The 27,176-nt window shown below is 45.3% G+C and overlaps 2 protein-coding genes across 3 annotated transcripts in view; both read left to right on the top strand.

Moving 5' to 3' along the window:
* Positions 1 to 1,642: 1,642 nt before the first annotated feature.
* Positions 1,643 to 26,836, top strand: LOC125760144 (uncharacterized). Its single transcript, XM_049419876.1, has 7 exons — positions 1,643 to 1,696; positions 1,973 to 2,131; positions 23,156 to 23,290; positions 23,992 to 24,132; positions 25,128 to 25,262; positions 25,931 to 26,001; positions 26,083 to 26,836. The coding sequence occupies exons 1-7, from the start codon at positions 1,643 to 1,645 to the stop codon at positions 26,198 to 26,200; spliced, it is 813 nt and encodes a 270-aa protein (XP_049275833.1). The 3' UTR covers positions 26,201 to 26,836.
* Positions 26,832 to 27,176, top strand: part of LOC119407065 (ATP-binding cassette sub-family C member 3-like) — a 50,436-nt gene continuing 50,091 nt past the window's right edge. For both annotated transcript variants that reach the window (XM_049419903.1, XM_037673903.2), the window contains exon 1: positions 26,832 to 27,165. In XM_049419903.1, the coding sequence (XP_049275860.1) occupies positions 26,996 to 27,165 (170 nt within the window). In that variant the 5' untranslated portion in view covers positions 26,832 to 26,995. The remainder of the gene's footprint in view (positions 27,166 to 27,176) is intronic.

Raw genomic sequence — 27,176 nt, 5'->3', positions numbered from 1 at the left:
ACATAATTCTTAATTGGTAAAAATCGAATACACTTGCCCCTGAGCGGCCGGAACGTAAAGGGTCCCTAAACGACCTCTAAAAATACAAAAAAGAACGCGTTATTTTCAACCTGCGTTTCCCATCTTTCTTGCACAATTTGTGAATGCAGCGGTCTCTTCACGTGAAGTTATGAGGAACGAAGCTCTCGATTGGCGGGTGTACAGAGTTGCCAGATGCTACCGAGCTGACAAGGGAATAATCATTACGAAATAAGCCCCAAAAAAGCGGCGCGACTTTTGCGAAGAAGCCCAAAAGAAGCGGAAACTTAATGAATTTTCCCATTCTTGGAAATATTTTTAATTATAGTACAAAATGCCACTCAAATACAATGGAGACTTGAAAAAATCACCTAATCATTTTGTACAGCGAAAATATGCGCAACTGTGACCGAAATCACATGGTTACTTTTTAACATTGTCCCCAGGGTATTCTCCATCCGGTTGAATGCACGTTTGCCAGTGCATGATTAACGTCACTTGATTTCCCCAGCGTATGTTTGACTTCAACACTCAACTACTCAAAGTCATCGACAAACACGCTATTAGTGAATCTGATGATCACTAAAATAACTATATTTTCTGTAGAAATGCAAATAAGCCCAAAAAACGCGACAAGCGACTGAAAAATTCTACAAGCGACTCGGCGAAAAAAGAAGCCAAAATCCGCTTATCATAACCGGAACTGGCAACTCTGCCCGTGTACGAGGGATATCAGTTGTGAATTGTCTCCTACCTTGCTTTGCCATGCAGTCGCACGCCTGTGCTGCCTTGTCTCGCATGGCTATAATGCATGATCAGCGTATTTCACCTCGTTTATGTACGTTTTGGACCGCGCATGCGGAGATAACACCGTGTAGCCGAAAATCGCGAAATCCTTGATACGTTCAACGCTTAGTGTGGACATTTTCCGCGTGTTTTATGTAGAAATAAGTGGTGAGGAGGATATAGCGCCTGTGGGAAGGGTAGGGAAAGCGAGAAGGAAACCGCTCTCGCGTCTGTGAAATCGTAGCGCTTTAGGTGCCTTCAACGTATCGAGCTTCAGGAAATTATCTTGAGCCGATGGGACAAAAACACGGAAAAAAAGACACCTTGAAATCTGTGACGTCAAGATGACGTCCACCCTGCGCATTTCTAGTCTTGTCCCTCGTCTTGGAGCACTCTGTTTTAACGAAATGATGTGCGTGAATAATAGTTATCAAATTAAAATACAGTATTTACTCGCAGAGTACTACCCCTGGTTAGCACTGGCTGAGAGAGGGCTTCTGTTGACTAGTATTTTTAATTTATTTATTTATTTATTTATTTATTTATTTATTTATTTATTTATTTATTTGGTTTGAATACGTAGAAAACACGAACACACAGAGGAAATAGGGAGGGAACAGGCTGACAACTTCCACCTAAAGGGGCACAACACCTCCCTACTCATTCGGGAAAGGGGAAACATAGAGGAAAGGAAGATAGGGGGGAAAGAAAGGGGAAAGAAAATAGGAAAGAAAAAAAACAAATAACACAGACGTAAACACGAATAAGTGGTCACACAGAAAAATGTCTATACGCGCGAGGCCAAATCGGTATTATTTATTAAAGTAAGTAAGGCTCGATGGGCCTCGTCACGCCGAGCAGCACAACCCCCCGGGAACAGGAAATCATCAAGGTTCGTACACTTTAGACCAATAAGTCCATATTTCTTGATGAGCAGTGCTCGCTGCATAACGAATGCCGTACACTAAAAAATTGTGTTCTAGTGTCTCACAGGAGCCACACGACACGACACGAGTATTGGCTAACAGTGGGTAAATGTCGGCTACTGTTGCTAAATGAGGACTACAGTTCGCTAATTTTGTATATGCGCTGTTACAACAGCGACATTGTTTTCGTTCTGTTGCAGTCCAATGAGTAACGGTTGTCCTACAAACTTTTACTCTTTCAGAATGTCCTCACCCTGTACGCGGCTGGCCTCGCGTCGCAGCTGCTCAAGTGTGCAACATTCGGCGTGCTGTTGCTCTTCGGGCCGCAGCAAACGGCGCGGAACAATTACCCCCGCTTCCACCGCGGTCCCTACTGGACGTTGCTGGATGTTACCCACTTTGTAAGCGCCGTTATACGATGTATTCCTTTGCACTGGTAATTCTGCCATCAAATCTAAAACACTCACAATGCCTCTTGTGCATTTGCATATGACGACTGCAAGAATTAAAGAACACAAATTTCCGGAGCATTCCACTACGGCAAGCCTCACAATGATATCATGGTTTTGGCACGTACAGCTGCCCATTTTTAACCTGAACCCGCGAGCGTCGACCGCCGAGTAGATAAGCGCCGTATGACGGAGCCTAGCGGCGAAACGAACAATACTCGCATGCGCGTAGTGAACAGTCCGGCGCAGCTTTCGTCTGCCACGCTGTTACGCGAAACAGACTCAACCCCACCTGCTTTTCTGTCCTGTCATTGGTTTGCAGTGGTAGATATATTTTCTGCCTAAGGAAAGTGCTGCGTGAACCACAGGAAAAAGCGAAAAAAAAAGGTGCTACGCACGTAGCATAATCAGCGGGTATTATCACACCCCATCCATCTCGAGCGCGATCACGACCATTTCTTTATGACTTGGTGGCAGCCTTCAGAAAGGAAAAAGAAAGGATGACGATAACGGTGCTCGAATGAAGTGGGGGTGGTGTCCGGCTCTCGGAATAGCCTAGCAGAAGACAGCTGCACAGGACTGCTCATCGCGCTCACGCGCGTATTCTCTTTCCTTTCGCCGCTTCGCTCCGCTATACGATAGGCTCCGCGGTCGACGCTCCCGCGTTCAGGTTAAAAAACTGGGGACGGGCTGAGCATGTAGGGAAGGGTGTCTCAGCTGCACTAACGTGAAAGCTGGGGAGGGGCGAAGCATGCAATGTTTTGCGAGAGGTTTCCTTGAAGAGGTACTAATGGTGCCAAGCCTGAAACCGGGCATGTAGGGAAGGGTGTTTCCGCCCCACTACTGTCGTCAGAAAACTGCGTCGGAATGCAGCTTACCCTAAGGTGATGGTAGTGATTGCCCTTATGAATGGCTCACACCCACTCTGGGGATTGGCCAAGAAACGAATAATTTATAGATAAAAGGTGCTTTTTCTTCTTCTTCCGAAGATGCCCGGTTTCAGTTCCCTACGGCATATAGGGAAGGGTGTTTCAGCTCCACTAACGTCGTCGGCTATTTGCTGGGCTAACTGTTGCCTTCCTCATTTTAAGTGGACCGGTGGCGAGTAGTGGGCTTTCCTGTTTGAGTGGCGCATACCCGTTTATGATGGACCGTGGCTACATGAAACACCTTGCCGACATTAGACGCCGACAAGCCTAGCCCCTAAGCTGCCTCGCACCTAAAAAATGGGCGGCTGTACAACCCCAGGTAGTTCTTCCTGTACGCGCGCCTAACATTTTCTGCGATGAGCCCCTACCAACTAACAAAGTAGCTGACTGGGGTAGTTGGTTGTGCATACTTGAAATAAACAGCGCAAAAAACGTATGGCCACGGAAAGCAGGGTGCACGCCACAGTTTCAAGGGACCGCCGTTGTGGATAGGAACAAGGATGAGCAAGCACGAGTAATCAGTGAGGCTGCGCAGATGGCGCGAGACAAGAACCGTTGCGTTAGGAAGCCATCCGTTTTGCTATCTGACAGAGAGCTGGGTTTTTAGGAATACGGGGGTGGGCGCAGCCGGCTGCTGTGACTGTTAGTATTTTGCCTGGTCAGCGCTTGCCCTGTGTGTTTCCGTTCCGTGGCCGTCCGTTTTAAATGCGAAGCATTTCTTAGCGAACTTCTGCGACTTTGAGCGTATCTATCTATCTATCTATCTATCTATCTATCTATCTATCTATCTATCTATCTATCTATCTATCTATCTATCTATCTATCTATCTATCTATCTATCTATCTATCTATCTATCTATCTATCTGTCTATCTATCTATCTATCTATCTATCTATCTATCTATCTATCTATCTATCTATCTATCTATCTATCTATCTATCTATCTATCTATCTATCTAGCCGCCTGCGACTTTGTGCTCTCCTGGTCGCTTGGTTAATCGAATGTCCAGCAAAATTGGTATGCCGTAACATGACTGTATGATGAACATAAATGACAAGTCATAACATGAAAATCATGACACGCATGTCATGTACAGCATGCTTTACATGCTACGCTCATGGGGGCTGGCGGCCGTTTCGTTAGCTTGATATACACCAAAATTGGTATCTTGCGACGTGAGTGTGTAACGAACATAAATAACACGAGTTAACATTAAAATCGTGACACGCATGTCATGTACAGCATGATTTACATGCTACGCTCATGGGGGCTGGCGGCCGTTTCGTTAGCTTGATATACACCAAAATTGGTATCTTGCGACGTGACTGTGTAACGAACATAAATAACACGAGTTAACATTAAAATCATGACACGCATGTCATGTACAGCATGACTTACGTGCCACGCTCATGGGGCGCTGGCGGCCGTTTCGCTAGCTTTATATACACCAAAATTGATATCTTGCGACGTGACTGTGTAACGAACATAAATAACACGAGTTAACATGAAAATCATGCAACGCATGTCATGTACAGCATGACTTACGTGCCACGCTCATGGGGCGCTGGCGGCCGTTTCGCTAGCTTTATATACACCAAAATTGGTATTGCGCGACGTGACTGTGTGACGAACATGATAACACGAGTTAACATGAAAATCATGAAACGCATGTCATGTAGAGCATGACTTACCTGGCACGCTCATGGAGCGCTGGCTGGCAGCCGTTTCGTTAGCTTGATCTACGCCAAAATTGTTATTGCGTGACGTGACTGTGTGACGAACATGATAATACGAGTTAACATGAAAATCATGACACGCATGTCATGTACAGCATGACTTACTTGGCACGCTCATGGAGCTCTGGCGGCCGTTTCGTTAGCTTGATCTACCCCGAAATTGGTATTGCGCGACGTGACTGTGTGACGAACATGATAACACGAGTTAACATGAAAATCATGACACGCATGTCATGTACAGCATGACTTACACTCTTAAAAAAAAGGGTGTCTGTACTGACTACCTTTGGGTGGTAATCGCCTCGCTACACATATGATGACCTTTTGGGGTGTCAAACGACTCCCTTCGTTCTTCAGACCAACGACTCCCTTCTTCACAATTTGGGGTGTCAAACGACTCCCTTCGTTCTTCAGACCAACGACTCCCTTCTTCACAAGCAGAGAGTCTACGTTACTCCCAACGCAGGAGTCTATGTGACTACCTTTTATTTCCCGCTAGTACCTCTAGGTAGTCAGGGTGACCCCTTTGCCATGGTAACGCTGACCCCCACTGGAGCGTTCCTTTGACTCCGTTGTCCTTAAGGACAGTGGTGTACATGACTCCCCTGGCAAGAGTCAGTGTGACCACTTCGTGGTACTCAATGAGACACTCTGCAACAAATAATGCGTTTATTTTTCTTCTTGGTCGATATTGATGAAACTTGCTGAGTTTAGGTTTACTTATGTGGCGATTTCAAATATGCAATTATCTGGAAGAAAACGCAGTTTTTACACATAAAAATTTCATGTGTCTTGATGAGCAAGCCTTTCCAAACTTGGAGTTACAAAGTAAATCGACATATCGCTATAGTTAGGGGATAAAAACTGTATGCAATAGTTTTAAAGGAGTTTACTGCGCTGTTCTGGCATAATGTTCATGAACCCACTAGCCCACATACGAACTCACGTTTTAAACCCATTTGAGTTAAAAGTTACGTAATATTGAACTCTCGTGAGCGAATCACCAGCTAGACATACACTTACTGGTCAATGTTCAGCATACTATGACTATTGTTAAGTGGGTTTAGGACATGCATTCTGGTTATGTTGCATACAGTTCCCATTTCATATTATTGTGATATGCTTACTTTGTAACTCGTGCAGGCCTAACATGGCACATGAAATGTTTGATATACTTAACACGACATATAATAGTAGAAAAATATTTGCATTTTCAAAATCAGCGTACAAATACACATAAACTAAACAAGTTTTATAGAGATTGATCAAGAATTTCAAAAGAACTTCAAATCAGAGCGAACACCATTAGGGTTTTTATCTGACAATCGACGAAAGTTGGTGCCGCTACCTCTTGTTACTCAACAAGGCACTTCCACCGGGTTTACTCAAACAGGAACACTGTGGTGGATGCATGACAGCCGCGACAAGTTTTTGTAGCAACTTTACAGTGCTGCACTCGATTCCTCTGGGGGAAATAAAATACTACTCGAAGTTTATATAGATGAGTCTCAGAACAATTTCCGCTCGCGTAAAACAACAAAAAATGTTGATTCTAGAAGAAAGTAAGCCATGCAACACGGAAACAGAAGAGATGCGGACAGCTCAAACGCTAGCGTTTGGTTTGTCTGTGTCTTCTCTTTCACGTCTGCATGCCTTCATCCTATAAACAAACTGAAATTTCTGCGATTCGTAAAATTATTCTTTGAATCGGTTTTAAACACTTCATGCCATTTCATACATGTTCACATTGTAATGACAACCTACTGTTTTATCAGTAAGCACCTAAACTATAGGCACAACATCCTGCGAATAATGCGTAGTCTTTAGCCACGTCACCACAATTGTTAAGCATTTTATATATATATATATATATATATATATATATATATATATATATATATATATATATATATATATATATATATATATATATATCTGTGTGTGTGTGTGTTACATTTTTGAGCGCGCAAAAGAACAGGGACGAAAAACGACGCGGACACAGCGCTGACTTCCAACATATGCTTTATTTTCTACAGTGGTACATATATATATATATATATATATATAAACAAAAAGCAACGCACGCAGGTGCATTGTACAGGAAGGCTTCATGTAAAACCACAAATAAGTATGCATGATAAGCAATCAAACAACCTGATACCGGATTTTTTTCTTCTTTAAGAGATCAAGCGGTCATTCCTGACTACCACTATCGTCTAGTCACCCTGCGGGCCTTGCTTAGAAAGTCTAGTTCTTTTTGGATAGGTCAATTGAAGGTGCACTAATGCACATGTCTCCCAAACTTGCAATCTTCGCCGCTTCAATTATCTCGCGTGTTGTTTGTGCCTGGCTCCTTCCTGTCGCAGTGCACTGCGAATACATGTGATCGCACCCACACTTCCTGCAGTGGAAAGCCACATGTCCCACACCTCCAGTTCGCACGTTATTTGCGTGCTCACGCAGCCTGTCATTGGCACACCGTCCCGTCTGCCCTATGTATTTCTTGCCACAGGACAGCAGTAACTCATAAACGATGTTGTTCTCACATTTAACAAAGCTTTCTCTGTGCTTTTTTTGGCACCTGGGTTTTTCAGAACCACTGTAGGAGGCCTTGCACAGATTATAAAGCTTGTTTGGTGCTGAAAGGACGACTCTTACGTTGGCGTTGTTTCCTATCTTTTTCAGCCTATGTGAGACATCGTGAAGGTACGGTATGACGGCGCATTTCTGCTTGACAGGCTCCGTTTCTGGTGAAGCCTGCTCCTCACCCTCGCGAGCATGTTTGACAGTCTTGAGAAGACCCTCCGCCACAGATGTGACGACATACTGAGGAAACCCCGCCTTTTTCAGGTAGTCAGCTTGCGCCTGGAAACTACACGAACACTTGTGAGGACATGAGCGGCGAAGCGCATTCATTAGGGTTAATTTTGCAATACCCCTTTTAACTAGCTTGGAGTGGCCCGAAGAAAACGGCAGAAGCGGCTTATTGGCCCTAGGCTCGTACGACCAGCAGACCTGGTCTCGCTCGAAGAACATTCGTAAGTCAAGAAAACGCAAGGCGTTGTTTTGCGGCATTTCATGCGTGACTGCGAGCGGTTGCAGGAAACGCGTGAACAGATCAAGTACGTTTGAAGAGTCATTGCCAAATTCGCCTGGACTTGATTCTAGAAAGACAACGTAGTCGTCTACATATCTAAACACCTTCTTTACATTTGTGCCTGTTAGCTCTGTTTCTAGTTTCTAGTAACAGGCACAAATGTAAAGAAGGTGTTTAGATATGTAGACGACTACGTTGTCTTTCTAGAATCAAGTCCAGGCGAATTTGGCAATGATTCTTCAAACGTACTTGATCTGTTCACGCGTTTCCTGCAACCGCTCGCAGTCACGCATGAAATGCCGCAAAACAACGCCTTGCGTTTTCTTGACTTACGAATGTTCTTCGAGAGAGACCAGGTCTGCTGGTCGTACGAGCCTAGGGGCAATAAGCCGCTTCTGCCGTTTTCTTCGGGCCACTCCAAGCTAGTTAAAAGGGGTATTGCGAAATTAACCCTAATGAATGCGCTTCGCCGCTCCTGTCCTCACAAGTGTTCGTGTAGTTTCCAGGCGCAAGCTGACTGCCTGAAAAAGGCGGGGTTTCCTCAGTATGTCGTCACATCTGTGGCGGAGGGTCTTCTCAAGACTGTCAAACATGCTCGCGAGGGTGAGGAGCAGGCTTCACCAGAAACAGAGCCTGTCAAGCAGAAATGCGCCGTCATACCGTACCTTCACGATGTCTCACATAGGCTGAAAAAGATAGGAAACAACGCCAACGTAAGAGTCGTCCTTTCAGCACCAAACAAGCTTTATAATCTGTGCAAGGCCTCCTACAGTGGTTCTGAAAAACCCAGGTGCCAAAAAAAGCACAAAGAAAGCTTTGTTAAATGTGAGAACAACATCGTTATGAGTTACTGCTGTCCTGTGGCAAGAAATACATAGCGCAGACGGGACGGTGTGCCAATGACAGGCTGCGTGAGCACGCAAATAACGTGCGAACTGGAGGTGTGGGACATTTGGCTTTCCACTGCAGGAAGTGTGGGTGCGATCACATGTATTCGCAGTGCACTGCGACAGGAAGGAGCCAGGCACAAACAACACGCGAGATAATTGAAGCGGCGAAGATTGCAAGTTTGGGAGACATGTGCATTAGTGCACCTTCAATTGACCTATCCAAAAAGAACTAGACTTTCTAAGCAAGGCCCGCAGGGTGACTAGACGATAGTGGTAGTCAGGAATGACCGCTTGATCTCTTAAAGAAGAAAAAAATCCGGTATCAGGTTGTTTGATTGCTTATCATGCATACTTATTTGTGGTTTTACATGAAGCTTTCCTGTACAATGCGCCTGCGTGCGTTGCTTTTTGTTGTCTATATATATATATGTACCACTGTAGAAAATAAAGCATATGTTGGAAGTCAGCGCTGTGTCTGCGTCGTTTTTCGTCCCTGTTCTTTTGCGCGCTCAAAAAGTCAAACATGAATTACCAACTTGCCGATGCCTACGCTCTCTCAATATATATATGTGTGTGTGTGTGTGTGTGTGTGTGTGTGTGTGTGTGTGTCATTCCATGCCAAGTGTCCCAGACGTGGCGCTCGCACATCACAGATTTTGCTGATAAAATTTGTGCCTTTTTCCTGTGCCACATGGAGTATTGTGGCAAAACACTTTTGGTCGAAAAAAATTTTGACAATCATGGCACCCCCTCGAAATTCGCTTCTATTTATTAAACTGTACCTAATAGAAAAATGTGTATAAAATCTATTTTTTTGTGTTGAGCTACGAAACCGCGCTTGCGCTATCACAGAGGTTCTGTTTAGTTGTCCCATTCATTATTTCCGATTTTTTTGTGTTTCACTACCAGCTACGTAGCTTCAAAAACTACAAAAATCTTCAATGTTCGTGAATTTTTCTTGAGCTATTTGCAACTCACCCTAACCAATATTAATCATAGCCTGATTTCCAGGAAAGTGTATTTTAGTACAGAAATGTTTAGGGGTAAAATAGACTTCAAATCTTTCCGAAAAAATTGTGATATTTGAGAAAATGTACGATTTGTCACATGTTTGACCGTATTTTTCATACTGATGCGGTCAAAGTAAAAATCCTCGTCATGTGGCGTTTGATAGAAGACTTCATCGTTAAGTAACGAAGAAAGTCTAATCAAATCATTTTTTTTGTTTTAAGGAAGAAAATAATTTTTGAATTTGGCCCTCCGATCGCGCAGTGCATTTCATTTTGCTGCCACTTCGCCGCAAAGCACGTGGTCGCCCTTACAGCTGACACTCGTCACAGGCAGCGGCCAGATGCGAGATGTATGTCAGCGGCTCGTGAGTGGTCGAAAGTCTTGTCGCGCTGTCAGGGCGACGAGTGATGAATTTGCGTTACAATGAGCATTTGCTAGACGGGCCCAATGGGAAATAATGACGCCCGAGAGCAGCATGTGGAGTCGTTGGCACAATGTCCTAGAGGGACGTCTGCACAACTAGCATACACATACTGAAAGAAATAATGCACACTGTACACACTTCTTTCTCAGGGTATACATGTTGTACAGACGGCCTCTAGCACAATGTGCCAACGACGCCATAGGCTGCTCTCGGGCGTCCATACTTCCCATTGGGCCCGCCAAGCAAGCTCACATTGTAACGCGAATTCATTACTCGTCGCCCTGACATCAACGTGACAAGACTTTCGACCACTCACGAGCCACTGACATACATCTCGCATCTGGCCGTTGCCTGTGACGAGTGTCAGCTGCAAGGGCTACCACGTGCTTTGCGGCGAAGTGGCAACAAAATGAAATGCACTGCGCGTTCGGAGGGCCAAATTCAAAAATTATTTTCTTCCTTAAAAGAAAAAAATGATTTGATAAGACTTTTTTCATTACTTAACGATGAAGTCTTTTATCAAACGCCGCATGACGAGGATTTTTACTTTGACCGCATCAGTATGAAAAATATGGTCAAACATGCAACAAATCGTACATTTTCTCTAATTTCACAATTTTTTTTCGGAAAGATCTGAAGTCTATTTTACCCCTAAACATTTCTGTACTAAAATACACTTTCCTGGAAATCAGGCTATTATTAATATTGGTTAGGGTGAGTTCCAGATAGCTCAAGAAAAATTCACGAACTTTGAAGATTTTTGTAGTTTTTGAAGCTACGTAGCTGGTAGTGAAACACAAAAATTCGGAAATAATGAATGGGACAACTAAACAGAACCTCTGCGATAGCGCAAGCGCAGTTTAGAAGCTCAACACACAAAAGTAGATTTTATACACATTTTTCTATTAGGTACAGTTTAATAAATAGAAGCGAAATTCGAGGGGGTGCCAGGACCGTCAAAAATTTTTTCGAGCAAGAATGTTTTACCACAATACTCCATGTGGCACAGGAAAAAGGCACAAATTTTATCAGCAAAAGCTGCGATGTGCGAGCACCACGTCTGGGACACTTGGCATGGAATGACCCTTAAATATAAGAGCTACAGAAAGATCACGAAGGTCCTGATACTGTAGGAAGGCATTTGACACATGACGTACGTTTTAGCACTATGCTAATGCTAAAACGTACGTCGTGTGTCAAGTACCTTATATATATAAGGTATGATATATATAAATATATATATTTAGCGGTGGTATGGAGAGTTCTGTACAGAACTGAAATACAGAAACACCGTCCAGAAATACAGCGAGACACATTACTGTCAGAATGAGTGAGATATGAAAAGCAATAGTTTCGCTAACATCGTTCATTACTGTCAAATGCGGCAATATACTAGACCTGGCATAAACATTAGCATAGCCAGCAGTCAGTTTTTATGAATAGGAATCAATGGCCAGCCATCAAGCACTTCTTTGCGACATCCATTACATATTTTATGTGGCATACAGCGCAAAACATGCAACATGTGTAGTTCTCATGTAGTACAGGATTCTCATGTAGTCATCTGAGATACAGGACCCCAATAGGTGACACAGCTTGCGTGCATGAGCTTGGCAGTGTCGTGTTCCCAGACCATGTCAGGGTCAGGTGGCATTCTGGCGAAAAGGACAGCAGGTTGCACTGATTCGAGACCACTCACGGCCAGACCTTAAGCGTGGCTATTCCGAATTCTTGGACACGTCTTGACTACCTCGAGACACGAAGTTTCCAAGGAGGCTTCCTGGTCAAATGCAGCTGTAGAGCTTCAATGTGCAGTCTTGAAGCAACCTGAAATAGTCAAGTGCACAAAAATAAACACATGATGACAGACAGATCGATCACCTTTTAATCTGACAAGGGCAGCGCTCACACACCAGATTCCATGAAGTGTCATGGCAATGAACAAAACCAGGGATACTCATTAACTTTGCTGTACTTTGAGGGTCTGTTACTCCCTTAGCCAGCTGCAACTGTTTCCGCTGCATGACCTCCGTACAATTAGAAGGATGTTTTTTTAGAGAACGCATATTTCTTATCAAAATTGTATAATAGTCACGCTCAAGATGTTTTCGCGCACACACTCTATGTCAAGAAGGAAATAGTTTGCTGCAACTAAAATGGCAATGAAGAGATTAATTAACAAAAACTCATTAATTAACTTTTAATTCCTGACCTGGAGGTAGTTGTTTATATTAGAAAGTTGTATCGCGTGCCAATTTATGGCATACACATTTTTTTTAATCGCGAAAGTTACACGTAATTCGTGATATTCATCCTTGAATTTCAAGGACGAAATCGAAACTGATAGCGCCTGACGTGCAGGAAACGTCGCTTCTCTAGTTACGTAAGCTCGGAGCTACACGTGAAAAGAAGGTGATGATAGCTTAATGAAGGTGGGCCGAAGCAGAATGTGATCAGGAAAATCTGCAAGCATTCAGAAATACACAAGTAAACAGCTTATTATTTGGGTGCGATGTGTGGTACTTATCTGTAAACATAGAAAGAAAAGGTTGATATTACTGCCGTTTCGGATGCGCGCATCTCGAAAGAAACAAATGAGCACCAAACGCCACATGCGAAGTTAAGGCGATCCGCTGACGCAAGTCAGATGACTTGCCAGTTTTCACGAAAAGGTACGACCACGACGCGCCTTCATTCAAATTTCGTCACTCCCTTGTCGCGGGCAGCTCCGGTCTGACGTAACAGAAAAACCGCGTTTTCTGTGTGCCGGACACGATCAGTTTTGATTTAGCCCTTAAAATTTCACAATAAATATCTCGAGTTACGTAAAACTTTCATGATTTCTGAAAAATGGGTATACCATAAAGCGGCACGCACTACAAATTTCTAATATAAACTGCCCTCAAGTCAATAAATAAAAATTAGTTAACGGGTTTTTGTTAATTAGTCCCGTCAACGCATTTTTTGTTGCGGCAGAATATTTCCGCCTCGAACTAGAGTACTACTGGAGCGTGACTGTCATAGAGTTTTTTTATAAAAGATATGTACTGTCTGAAAAAAAATCACCCTGTATAGCATGGCAGCAGTATTTTAATAATAATAATAATTGTTGGGGTTTGACGTCCCAAAACCACGATAAGATTATGAGAGACGCCGTAGTGGAGGGCTTCGGAAGTTTCGACCACCTGGAGTTCTTTAACGTGCACCTAAATCTAAGCACACGGGTCTAAACCATTTTCGCCTCCATCGAAAATGCGGCCGCGGCAGCCAGGATTCGATCCCGCAACCTGCGGGTCAGCAGTAGAGCACCATAACCACTAGACTAGCAGTATTTTAACGAAGACCTGTAGGTCGCGGGATCGAGTCCCGGCCTCGGCGGCTGCATTTTCGTTGGAGGCGAAAATGTTTGAGGCCCGTGTACTTAGATTTAGCTGCACGTTAAAGAACCCCAGGTAGTCGAAATTTCCAGAGCCCTCTACTACGGCGTCTCTCAATCATATCGTGGTTTTGGGATGTTAAACGCCAAATGTTATTATTAGTTTAACGAAGAAAACGGCAAAATGTGTATACAGCTACACGAAATATGGCGAATGTACGACAAGACTAGGCTTGCCTTCACTGCCTTCTTTCTGTCGCATCATTGTGAGCATGCCCTTCTAGTGCCTGGCTTCAGAACAGCTGCACGAAGGTGCAGCTATTCTAAAGGCCTAATGTGCCATTTTTTCTTCAGATCTATATCAACAGGCAAAGGTCTCGTTTTTCCGTTTGTCTGGAAGGACAACCCACCAGCCAGCGTTGACCAGTATAGAGGGTTGGGAGCAAACTCGGGCAAACTGTGCAGCACAAACATCACCTCAAACCTCAAACAATCGAGGTGATGAGAAGCGGTCAAACAAAAAGGAACAGTGCTGAAGTGACTTATATACATATTAAAAACAACAGCTGATTATGGCACGAAATTGGGACAATTAAGGTGCATTGTAAAAGAATGTCAAATGAGGTACCCTGCTGTAAAAAGTGCTAAATATTCATTGCAGACTATGGCGAATAGAATTCAAATAGGATACAGCGAGTGTTTCGAGGTATAATGACGAAGCAATAATTGCTAGAGATTTATGAGCGAAAAGCACAATGCGATTAAGCGGTGCTACATAGTGGGAGATCACGGATTAATTTCAACTACCTGGAGTTCTTCAACGTGCACAAATCAGAGGGCATGGGAGTTTCTGTATCTCGCCCCCTTCTAAATGCAGCTGCCGGGGTCAGGAATAGAACCCGCATCCTTGGGCTTCGCAGCGTAACGCTTCCAAGTCCATTAAGGATTTTTGTCCACTGCCCACAACATCACTGTAGACTGTATCTTTGTGTTGAAAATAATAACGAACTGAACCACGGCTGGTATAACAAAGGCATCCAATATCCACGAAACACAGCGTTTGAGCAGTATGTTTACTGCCATTATTACTAGCCGGTGTTGTGTTTACTATTAGGTACTAGCACCACACCACATTAGACAAAGCAAGTATCACAGGAGGATGAGGTTATGCTCGTATGCAGTTTGTGGACAAAAAAAAAAAAACTACAACTTTGAAGTGAACTCACATTTACCTTTGTTGCATGATAATTTTTAGCATCATAAGATCATCACCACTGTTTCAATTAAATGAAGCCGTGCTACAAAAGCCATTGCATCAAAGTTTTATAGCAGTTACGCACGCACGCACGCACGGACACGCACACACACACACACACACACACACACAAACAAACAAGCAAACACGGCGAGAAGTTCGAATATGCAGCGAATAAATACGTATTAAACGTGTTTCAACGTCTGGGTAGCAAAGGAAAGAAACACTAAATTCTAGAGTTTCACGAGCCAAAATCATGATCTGGATATCAGGCATGTTCGGGCCGGGTGCATTAGATTGATTTTGATCAGCTGATCTTACTTACCCTTCAAATATATATCGGTGCAACGTTGCTCTACGTGTCACCACACTCGACTTGCAACCGAGATTTCAACTCGCAATTTCATGTTTTTCTGGCATGTATGGAATAAGGAAACACGATATTGGCGCGCACCACTCCGTTTTACCCGCTACTGGATAGTCCAGTGCGGTTTTCGTCGTTGCCAATCCATTGAAACACGATAGCAAAATCCGTGCAACTGGAACATCAGAAAGACAAGTGGCAAAGCTACGTGTGAAGCGAATAAAAGAGTTGTAGGCAGAAGCCGGCAGAACTCACCTGAAATCTATAACGACCGTAGGAGCGTCGTCCACAGGCTTCGTCTGTCGGTGCCACTGGGATCCGTCATGCGCTGCCATCTTGCTCAGGCAAGTTCACGACGAAACGAAGCTTACTGCAGGGACTTCTCCGTCCGGAGGCTGCTTTTCCCAAACACTGAGTGACACTGCTTCAGCCAGTCACGGCAAGCGTGAGCCGACGACACGATACTACGCCACGAATGCATAGCACGGAAGGAAAGTCACGCAAAACGATCAGCCAGACACGGCAAGAGCGAGCCGACGATACGATACTACGCCACGAATGCATAGCACGAAGAAAGTCACGCAAAACAATCACTTGCAATCACGCCTGACGACACAGATTATTCTGGCGGACTAAAGAACGACCACAACGAGACGGATCACGAACAATGCGGTCTAACGACGCCAGGCTAGCCAGGCCAAAATGGCTGTCTCGTATTGATGGCTTCGGCTTTGGATTAAAGTAGCCTCCACGAACGCCTAAATGGTTTCGGTTTTGTTTTGGTGCTATAGAACACACATCCATGCATAGTTAAAGCTCTATTGAATAATATCAGGGTGGAGGAGGCGAAGCGTGCCCTGTGTGTGTCTGTAAGGGCTGTACGGTGGGAGGGGGCGCAGGTGAACGTGCATCCCCTGCTCTAGGGGCTAGGGAGAGTGCGGTGAGGCCGTGTGTGCGTGCCTAGCTGTGCTCAACGTTTGCTGAGCGATTTGGTGGCCCGCGCGGATTATCGTGAAGATATAGTTTAGCTGTGGCGGGCAAAAATGATGACCACGCGAGCTATAATTCTGGTAGTATTGTCGCTCTTCAGGAGACGCGGTAAAGCGTCGCCTTGATAACCGGTCTGCGCGGTTATCATGCCAGCTTTGCGGCACATGTTTTTACGGCCGTCGAGTTAGATGTGTTCCCGATCGCCAGTGCGTTCAACACCATGCACGTCCATTTCACTAATAAATGTATGTTTTCTGCCATACATGCTGTCGTAGGAATCTACAAACCTCGCTTGCAAACGTGCGAAGATTCGCAAATTTGTCAGCGCTGCCATTGTTAAACGTTGTCATAACTCTGAATGTTTCGCTTGGGGGCAAGATTTTTTAAGAACCCTGTTTACTTGTAGACGTTTTCGAAGCGCCGTTTCAGCAGTATCGTAACTGAAGCCATAACACAATACGTGCGTAATTCCACATTTTACGAATCCATGTTATATATTCTCAACCAAAATTTTTCGGTATACCACAAGCCAAAGAAGCGAACTGTATCTTGGTCGCAGCCAGTGAAGCTTTCTTTTTAAAAAAAAACCCACCCTGTATATGCAGAACCATCACTGACTCCCTTGGAGCAAGGGAGTCATCTATTTCATTCAGGAGCATCGACCAGAGCATTGTGACTCCCCTTAGAAAAAAAGGTGGTCATCGGCTGCCACAAAGAGAGTCAAGCAGACGTGACTCCCTTTTGACTCTCTTTTTTTTAAGAGTGTACGTGGCACGCTCATGGGGCGCTGGCGGCCGTTTCGCTAGCTTGATCTACCCCGAAATTGGTATTGCGCGACGTGACTGTGTGACGAACATGATAACACGAGTTAACATGAAAATCATGACACGCATGCCATGTGCAGCATGACTTACGTGGCACGCTCATGGGGCGCTGGCGGCCGTTACGCTAGCTTGATCTACCCCGAAATTGGTATTGCGTGACGTGACTGTGTGACGAACATGATAACACGAGTTAACATGAAAATCATGACACGCATGTCATGTACAGCATGACTTACGTGCCACGCTCATGGGGCGCTGGCGGCCGTTTCGCTAGCTTTATATACACCAAAATTGGTATTGCGCGACGTGACTGTGTGACGAACATGATAACACGAGTTAACATGAAAATCATGACACGCATGTCATGTAGAGCATGACTTACCTGGCACGCTCATGGAGCGCTGGCTGGCAGCCGTTTCGTTAGCTTGATCTACCCCGAAATTGTTATTGCGTGACGTGACTGTGTGACAAACATAAAAACACGAGTTAACATGAAAATCATGACACGCATGCCATGTACAGCATGACTTACGTGCCACGCTCATGGTGCGCTGGCGGCCATTTCGCTAGCTTGATATACACCGAAATTGGTATCTTGCGACGTGACTGTGTGACGAACATAAATAACACGAGTTAACATGAAAGTCATGACACACATGTCATGTACAGCATGACTTACGTGCCACGCTCATGGTACGCTGGCGGCCGTTTCTCTAGATGATCGACCCCGAAGTTGGTATTGCGCGACGTTACTGCGTGACGAACATAAATAATAGGAGTTAACATGAAAACCATGACACGCATTTTCTTCAATGACATACAAGACGATGTATGCAGCTCTTTGCTGGCTGCTTCGCATTACATCGATTCCCACAATGCGTGGGATCTGCCGGCTTTTTTTGCGCTGTTTATTTCAAACCTACCAACTAACTCGACTTGCATGTTCGGTAAACTGCGCTTTACAAGGTGCACTAGTTCCGGAAAGACGCACGGAACGAGGACGACACCACAACCGCAATGGGTGTGTTATGGTGCACGAAGCGCTTGTGGTGTCTTTCCGTGCGTCTCCCCGAACCAAGTGTACCTTGTTAGTGTAGGGCAGTTTGGCGAATACGCAAACCGACTAGCCCTATACCCCACCCCAGGAGCGTTGCCAGAAATCCCCCTCCCCCGCGCCATACTTTAAATGTGATCGTGCGTGCGTTTGTATGTATGCGTGTATATATACACACGCAAAATTGAAAAAAAAAGCCGGCAGATCTCACGCATTGTGGGAATCGATTTCATGCGACGCAGTCGGCGAGTGGCAGCCCGTGCCGGTGTTTTTTGCCTGAGGAAAGGGTCATAGGGAACCCAAGCTCAAGCTTGCGGCGCGACAACAGTGCCGCGCCAGCCGCGCTGCGGCTCTGTCGGAAAGCTCTGAACCTTCGCGCGGCCGACTCAGCCCCTTTCACGGTAGCGGTAGCGCACGTGCGCACGCGTTCTTCTCTCGGTGCGGGTAACTGGGAGGCCGTCAGCTGGGTACGTTGAACCAAGAGGCTTGCTGTGCGAAGCTGCGCATTTCCACGATGGCAGAAGCGACCCCGCGGAAGCGCAAGCGTGGTCCGAAGTATTGCGGTTTAGTGGCCAGCCACAACAGTGCAGACAAGGCACACGATTCACGTGTTAAAATGTATCGGTTCCCGGGCGTGTCGCACGAGAAATAAAGACGGCAAGCGTGGATAGCTGACAGCGCTGTCACGCCTTCTATTTTGGCTGTCTGAGTTCATCGCTTTCGTTCGTTCCGACTACATGAATCGGTAAGTAACGGGGCGCATGCACGCAGCGACTACAGTAATGATTACTCGCTGTCTTCTCGCATTGTTAATGTCCAGTTACGGTTGTAGGTGAAGCAACTTTGTGTTTTGATTCCCCGTGCTCGTGAGACCTACCCGTCGTTGTTGAACGTTCACATTCGCGTTATACCGTTAGCGTTGCGCGGTTGGCTGAATTCAACTGAACTCCGCACATTGTCAGAAGTTCGGCGCCTGCATTTCACGCGTCGGGAAGGCTGCTTTATCACGCCGGAACGGACGTCTGTGCATTTTCAGCAAGCTTTGACATCGTTCTGCAGGTTTGCTTTGTTTTTGTCACTTTATTGGGGTGATATATATTTAAGCCGCTAAATATAACTGGCACTTCATACATGCTTTGCAATTGCAACCTTGAAAAAACCACCTTCTGACTTTGTGCGATTTTCTAGCCGCGTTCACGCAACAGGTTTTATACGCCTGTCAAGTCGGTATCATAAAAAGAGACTGCAAGCATGACGCGACAGCCGAAAAAACGAGGCGAGCAGTTCATCTTGCTTCACATTGGTTGAAGCCCAGCTGGCTGCCTCGTGTCTTAATCGGCGGGTGATTCTCCAGCGGCACGGAAGACTTGACTCTAACCTTCTCAGGAAGCAGTGCCATGGCCGTATAATCTTTTTTGCGCACGCCGCAAACGTTTGTTCACGAAAGTACACGGCTGCTACTGTAAGCATGCCATATCAAAACAACAATCATGATTCGTAGTCCACGCCGCAGAACATCGATAGCGTGTACGGCTATATTTCGGAGTGCATGTGGACCATTATTCATCTTTAACGTGACAGAATGAGACTTACCTCGAGGTATACGTCCTACACGGTGTAATCGCGACTTGGGAAATGCATTTCGCTTTGAGTCGGGCGTGGTTGTCGTCGATCGTCTGCTCTTCACCGTTAACGTGATTGACGAGCCTTCCTCATTTTATCAAGTTCGCTTTGCGGAAGTGCCAGTCAAGCTTGAAGATCCTTTTGAAGCCGCACTGCACGCGGTACATTGTGAGACTCCGCAAGTGCACCGCGAGAGCTCTGCACGTGCACGGAAGCGAGCGGCAACGCGGTGGAGAGCAGGGAAAACGCTCGCTGATCGCGCCCCAGTTTCTCTTTTTCTGCCAGAGATGGCGCTGCCTGTCAGGAGCAGCAGCGCCGCTAAGCGTTGCTTGGGAAGCCTATACGAGGTGGATAGACGTGTTTGGGTAAATTTAGTAATTGTGCGCATATTGTTTGCCTGTCTTGGCTTTCTAAAGCGCTTGAAGCAGTACAAAACCGCGCAGCTCGCTACATCTATGCAGTTAACTCATTTCACACAACCGTTAAAAAACTAAAATCCGAAGCACATCTTCATAACCTGGAACCAAGACGCCTTATATCTAGGTTGGGCCTTTTTCACAAGTTTTACCATCCCTCTCTTAGCATTCATTATACTTGCCTGCTCATCATCCGCCCTGCCGCACGAATCACGCCAAAACAGTGTACCCACCACCGGCACAGACCGCTGCACACCTACGCTCCTTCTTCGTGAAGACTGCAAGGGACTGGAACGCACTACCCAAAGACGCTGTGCTCCACTCCGACCCGCAAGCCTCCAGGTTTTCCATTGAGTCGCTGTCACTAAATAACAGCCCTTCCCTCATGTAAAACCTCACGCTGAGGTATTTGGGGTATTAATAAATAAAAATAAAAATAGTGCTATCTACGGTTCGATGATGTGCATATCATAAGTAGTGGTCGTGCTTGACTGCCATGCAGAATGTCTCGGTTCGAATGTTTGCCTGCGAGCCATGGTCTTTCTTATTTGCTTCGATCGGAATTTTTCGCTCATCGACAACACCGTTGCCCCCGGCACTGTATTTTATGCAACACGGGCTCCTTAATGCAATCGCACTAAGGTTTCCGAACTCTATTCTCACTGTCCCTGCGTCTATAAAGACTGTGAATCACCTGTGGCGCATACCCGTAAAGCACGGGCCGTGTTATGCAGGTATGTGCCACAAGTGACTGGTGGAAAGAGTTTCATGTCGTACGCGACAGACAAGTCATGTTATTAAATGCGAAGCATTTCTTAGCGAACCTCTGGCACTTTGAGCGTTTCTATCTATCTATCTATCTATCTATCTATCTATCTATCTATCTATCTATCTATCTATCCGCCTACATCTGGGTGCTCTCATTATCGCCTCCTTAACTTGGTGTACACTAAAATGTGCATGGGAGGATAAGAGGATTTGACGAATATGACTGCCGGGTTATGCCTTAAATAACGTTAAAATCCTGTCGCGTACGTCGTCAAACCCTTTCCTCTAGACACGTGTGGCACATACCCGTTTACCACGGGCCGCGATGTACGGTTATGCGCCACAGGGGATTGACAGTTTATATCTACCCAGGAATGGCGAGAACAGACATTGGTAATTTAAATGCGAGAGCGTTAAGAAAAACGGACATCGGCAGCGTTGACCCTATGAATGGAAAGAATGAAAATTCGGATCCCCGCAGGAATCGAACCCAAGCATTCTGCGTGGCAATCAGGTATTCTACCACAGATCCACGCCAGGTCTATAAACTGGTTTCGAAAAACAGCCTATGCAGGCGTAATGCCGGTGCAACGTCAATTGTGATTGTGGTAGTGGCTATTTAATTTTACAAGAAACCAATAAACACTACATGATACTCCTACGATGTGTACTCCTACGATACGGGCGTCATATCAGATTGACGTCTGTAGTTCCAGTGTTGGCTCCGCTTTTATAGCAGTCTAATAAACATTACGTTTGTATTCCTATGATTCAGCAAGCTATGTTTAAGCATTGCTCGAGCCCGGAGGAATACATTAACGAGAGTTACATATGATATCCACATCACCGCATCCTAAAGTGCACTTCGTCCACCAGAACGACGAAGTGTCCTCTTCATTTCTTAAGAGGCTGGGCGATAGCCTCATGCTGACCGAGGATGATGTCAGATTGATCGACAGCCATTTGTAGACTAGGCCACGTAGGCCACATACGCCCAGGTAGTCTACGAATAGGACAAACACCATCCACTGATGTTGGTCTACGTAGCACTATCCAGGCCTACCAGCCTCGACGGCCTATGATTTACCAACGCGAAAGGTGGCTTCAGGTTCCGACATGTCGCCGGGTCTGTCGACAGACAGTTTGTCGACGAAATGACCGAGGCATCCACGAATTCCAACAGCTCTACTATACCACATACTTCAATACACATGGACCCCTCTTCACCACGGTCACGACCGGATCCTATAACAAGTCATGACCAGCTGCTGGTGCTCACTGATCACGGTGTTGATGCCCTTGTTCAAGAACTGTCAAGAACTTCTTGCACACACGCACACGGGTTCGTGAAACGCGCGTGCGTTCTCGGGACACGTATAAGCACTACATAGCAGCTTACCGCTTCTGGTGTTGGTAATACCGACGTTGTCATTGGCAGCGTTACCCAACCGTAAACAACTGCTTATATAACACATATGCAGCTCTTCAACATATATATGTGTGCGTATAAAATATATACAAATCTTTAGCGTCATTTTGTAACCTGTCGCTGAGTAAAAAAAGTTACGCCACAGTCACCTACCCGCCGCATGCTTCGCATAACATCGACTCCCACGGTACGTGGGATCTGCCGAATTTTTCATGTCGTGACCTGTGCATCGTCTTCGTCATACGTTCATGCCCTCCTATGCCAGGTTTGGAATATATCAAGCTGAAGAAACGATCCCACAAGAGCGCCCAGATGTAGACGGCGACATAGATAGATAGATAGATAGATAGATAGATAGATAGATAGATAGATAGATAGATAGATAGATAGATAGATAGATAGATAGATAGATAGATAGATAGATAGATAGATAGATAGATAGATAGATAGATAGATAGATAGATAGATAGATAGATAGATAGATAGATAGATAGATAGATAGATAGATAGATAGATAGATAGATAGATAGATAGATAGATAGATAGATAGATAGATAGATAGATAGATAGATAGATAGATAGATAGATAGATAGATAGATAGATAGATAGATACGGTCAAAGTGCTTTTGCTTCGCTATGAAATGCTTCGCATTAAAGCTTTTCTTATGGGGAGGGGGGGTTGTCGATCCCCCCAACCTCCCCCCCTACCCCCCTGCTATGCCAGTGCCTCACCCTGCTAGCGCGACCTTCGTGTCGTTTTGAAATCATTCCGCTCCTTCCACACACAGGCGCTGTTCCTGCTGACTGCTTCCCTCGGACTCGCGAAGGGATGCCTCACTGTGGAGTCTGGTGTTCGGGAGAACACCGTGCTCCTCACATCCCTGCTGGACGCCACGTGCGACTTTGCTCTGGCCTTGTCATCCGTGAGTGCGTAGAGCTGCTGCCTATTCGCGTCGCGTGGCCGCTTGTGTAGCGTTGACACCGAAGTCGAGAATCACCGCTGAGTTTGCGTCGGCGAAGGATTAGAGGCGAGCTCTCTTTCCTTGCCTAACTGGCTTGCTCGAGCTGCACTACGTGGACGTTCTACACAGCTTGCTTAGTCGGTCTGGTTATTCAACCCATACGCAGTTGGTAGTTAGTTAGGCCTAGCTTGCCGTAATGTTTGCTCGGGCTGGCACTGTATGAAGATTCGCTCCTTGTGTTCGTGCTAACATTTGCACGATCTTGTTTGAGTGCCATTCGGCCCGACAAGCTGACTCGACCCCACCTATTCCTGCCCTTCTAAGTCTAATTTATCGATTCCTTGTTATTGGCGCTTTGCATTTTCTAGGACAGAACACTACTTATTGTGTGTGAACAGTACTATTGCCAGAAATTTTTGTCGGTGCTGGAGAGTAGGGTTTAACCATAGTTTATGTATTGTCGTGCGGTTTTTATGTGTGCGCGTATACCTGCACATGCCAAATTGAAATATTCCAAGCGGGAACCCCCCCCCCCCCCCCCCCGGCGACATCCGTGTGTGACCAATATATTGCGCTCCACTTTATTCAAATCCGGGCGTGATGCGGAGAACTGCTGTGTAATGATTGAGGTAAGTCTGGCAATTTTGCATTACTTTCAACAGATTGTCCTTTTGGGGATTGCGTGGAAACGATGGAGGCGCTGCCTTCCACCGTCGGGGTTCGTGTGCTCCCTGCTGGGATTCCTGACCACTGCTACCGTTCTGGACGTAGTGTCAAAATGCGCGTATCAGCAACAGAATCAGGTACGGAAACAGCAATGCGCAGATACGGGCAGACAGAAATGCTGAGTAAGAGCTGAATCAGTTCTTGTTTTCTTTATTATAAAGCAAGAAAAGAGGGCAAATGCGGGGACGCAAAAGAAGTATGACTTCTCTATTACCTTATATGGATTGTGCCTTGTTTAGGTGCGTTTCACAACTAACAGCTTGCACGTGCCAAAAAAAAGGTCAAAATTTCGGTCATAGTTATTGCAGCTGCAGCACATCGCGGCCTTTTTATCTGCCTACTGACTATGTGCATGAAACGTTCTGCACAGACTGTGTGCTGTGATCCATATCGCAGCAGAGTTCCGTCCTCATAACCTTCGGTAGTTGTTGCAGTATACTTCGCCACCACACGACTGTTCGACAGGCTGGAACGTATGAGCTTAGTACGTCTGTAGCCTCCTGTTTAACAGGCTAGGGGTTCATTTTGTCATTATGGCCTCTTTAGGGCTGTGTTGTATGCTGCGTTCTCGTGTTAAGCTGATATGTAGTACCACCCACGCCACCGTCATTGTGAAACACCGCCTAACAGATTGACTCTTATAAGATATCGGGAAATAACGCCGACAAAGAAATGTGTCGTGATAAGTGTTAAGTTTACCACGTTATTTATTAAAAACACATTTTTGGCTCGACGCCATTTCTTGCCGTTGTGACGTATAAATTTACTTACCCACAAGACGAGATTTATGAAGCCGGGGCCGGATGGCGGAGAACTCGAATCTGAGAGATTCTTAGATTAAAATAGTTCTTTTGATGAGGCGGAACCACAATTTTTGCTTCGACTGGCGCTGTGAGGTCCTAACAAACGATAACGGCAATGTATTGAAAGCCTGATTTTCAAAGAAAAAGTCGTTGAATTTATAATTATTCACAAAATGTATATTTAGATTTATTTACAAATTCACGTTGTATTTATATTTATAGCGCGTAAAACGTTGAATTTGTCTACCAGTCATGGCTATTCTCTCCAGGATATCGAACTCGCTGACGACTACATCACTCAAAACGTCCTCATCGTTACGGTACTGCTGACGGTCTGTGCAGCTGGAAATTTCGTAGGTGCTGGAATACACGACCACGTTATCTCCAGGCCGAGCTCTGTTCACGTAAGTTTCAAATGCGCGCACGACTCCAGGCTCAGACCTTAGTTGCCCTCTGTGCTAGGCGTGGTTCAGCGGCCAAGGAATTCCGTTTAAATGTAACAAGGAGGTGCTAATCACTCCGTCGCAGTTTGGAGGAGAAACAATAGATGAAGTGCAGCAGGAAGATGCGTGAACATGATTTTACCTACAGCTGTCATGTGCTTAGCTGGTAGCTGCCACCTTTCTAGCTAACTGCCGCATTTCTAGCAGTTACCCGTAACCTTTCTAGCAGGTTCACTCACAGTTACCTGCTAGAAAGCTTACATGTCAGAAAGGTTACAAATGTTACAGCGCACAAAGACGGGGACAGAGTGAAGATGAAACAAGACACACCGTTGTGTCTTTTTTCTTTACTTCCTCCCCGTGTGTGCGCGCTGTAACCTTTCTAAGATGCGACACCAACTTGCCCACCAAGCCACTCTCGTGAATCTAATTTGGTGCCCCATGAAATCAAGGTAGAATAATTGGAACTATGGGGTTTGATGTTTGTTAATCGCAGTCCTAAGCACGATATGGCAATGAATACATAAACACTTAGAACACTTAGTAGTACTTAACTATAACGTTTATTTGTCATACAGAAATAGGGCAAAAGGAAGCTTCATTCCTTTTTTCGACATTTCTCTGCACAGGGGTATCAAGGCTTCGTGGACGAGGATCTCGTTTCAGTCTTTTCCAAGATAGCGTGTTTGTGTCTCATCCCGTAAGCTGTTCCAGGAACATTCTCAGCGCTGTGGTGACGTATTTTTTGATGTACTCGAATCGCACTTCCTATGTTGCGCAGAACCTTCTATGACAAGATGAAAAGGGTATCTTCGACGCTGGAAATCCCGCATTTGCGAAGGGGCATGCGCTGCAAGTACTTGGTCAAGGAGCTTACGTCAAGGCTGGCAAACGGGTAACGACCGAAACGTACGCCGCTGGGTCAATTACGAATAAACCGTTGCTGCGGTTTGCTCAATCGCCTAAATAATGGCGATGGATATGCGGCCGTCTTGATTATAGCTATCCTGCTTATGTGGAACAGTACGGTCGATTTTCTTTACCCGGCCCCACTGAAACGGTTCGTATGCATTCCAATAAATCAAAATGTAGAATTTTTAAGGAATTTATACGGAATCCGCATGTACTTGGCTGAATTATACGGCAACTATATGGACTAATTGGAGTGTAATACGGTAAGTTTCAATAGGGTGTACATTATATTCTCACTTCATTAAATCATTAACGAAACTCGAGAGCAATTACGTAAAGTATGGACCGCAAATACGAAGTGAGGAGTAGAAACTACTGAATACGCTTTATAAGCACGTTCTTGCAACCAAGCGTTCAAGAAAATTCACACATTTTTTTAGGCACTTGTGCCGTCATGCGCGACGAATTTTATTCGCAAAGAAAGTTTATGCCATGAGATGGCATTACAATTCACGATCGACGTGTTGACGGGCGACCTAGCACACCACAAGTCTGAATCGTTAATTCTTTGCTTAGAAAGGTAGCTGCAGCATAAGAAACATGAGGAGTTTTGACATCGACTTGTTCTTAACTACAACGTGACATTATTTGTGTCCTTAAGCTGTGTGCGGTTTCCAGGAACATGTAGCACTTTCAATCAATGACGTGTCCCAACATCCACCGTGTCACGGTTTTACGAGGCACTTCGAACTGAAGATGAGCAATTCGTTTTTTTACTGGTAATGGTGGAATCCCGCTTTCTTCCGCTTTCTGAAAGACACCGCACGCATCGTTCGACGAATTCGGCTTTCCTGACCAATGTGTTCAAGGTGCTGTGGATCGACGCACTGCGGCTGACCCTGTGTACTGTGGCTTACTTCTTTTGCATCTTCGCAAGGGTTCCTGCGCTCGAGTTAGTTTCTC

Source organism: Rhipicephalus sanguineus, chromosome 10 (assembly GCF_013339695.2).
Source record: "Rhipicephalus sanguineus isolate Rsan-2018 chromosome 10, BIME_Rsan_1.4, whole genome shotgun sequence".
NCBI classification, from domain to species: Eukaryota; Metazoa; Arthropoda; class Arachnida; order Ixodida; family Ixodidae; genus Rhipicephalus; species Rhipicephalus sanguineus.
The sequence above is the reverse complement of the archived record's forward strand: the minus strand, read 5'-3'. Positions and strand labels throughout refer to the sequence as shown.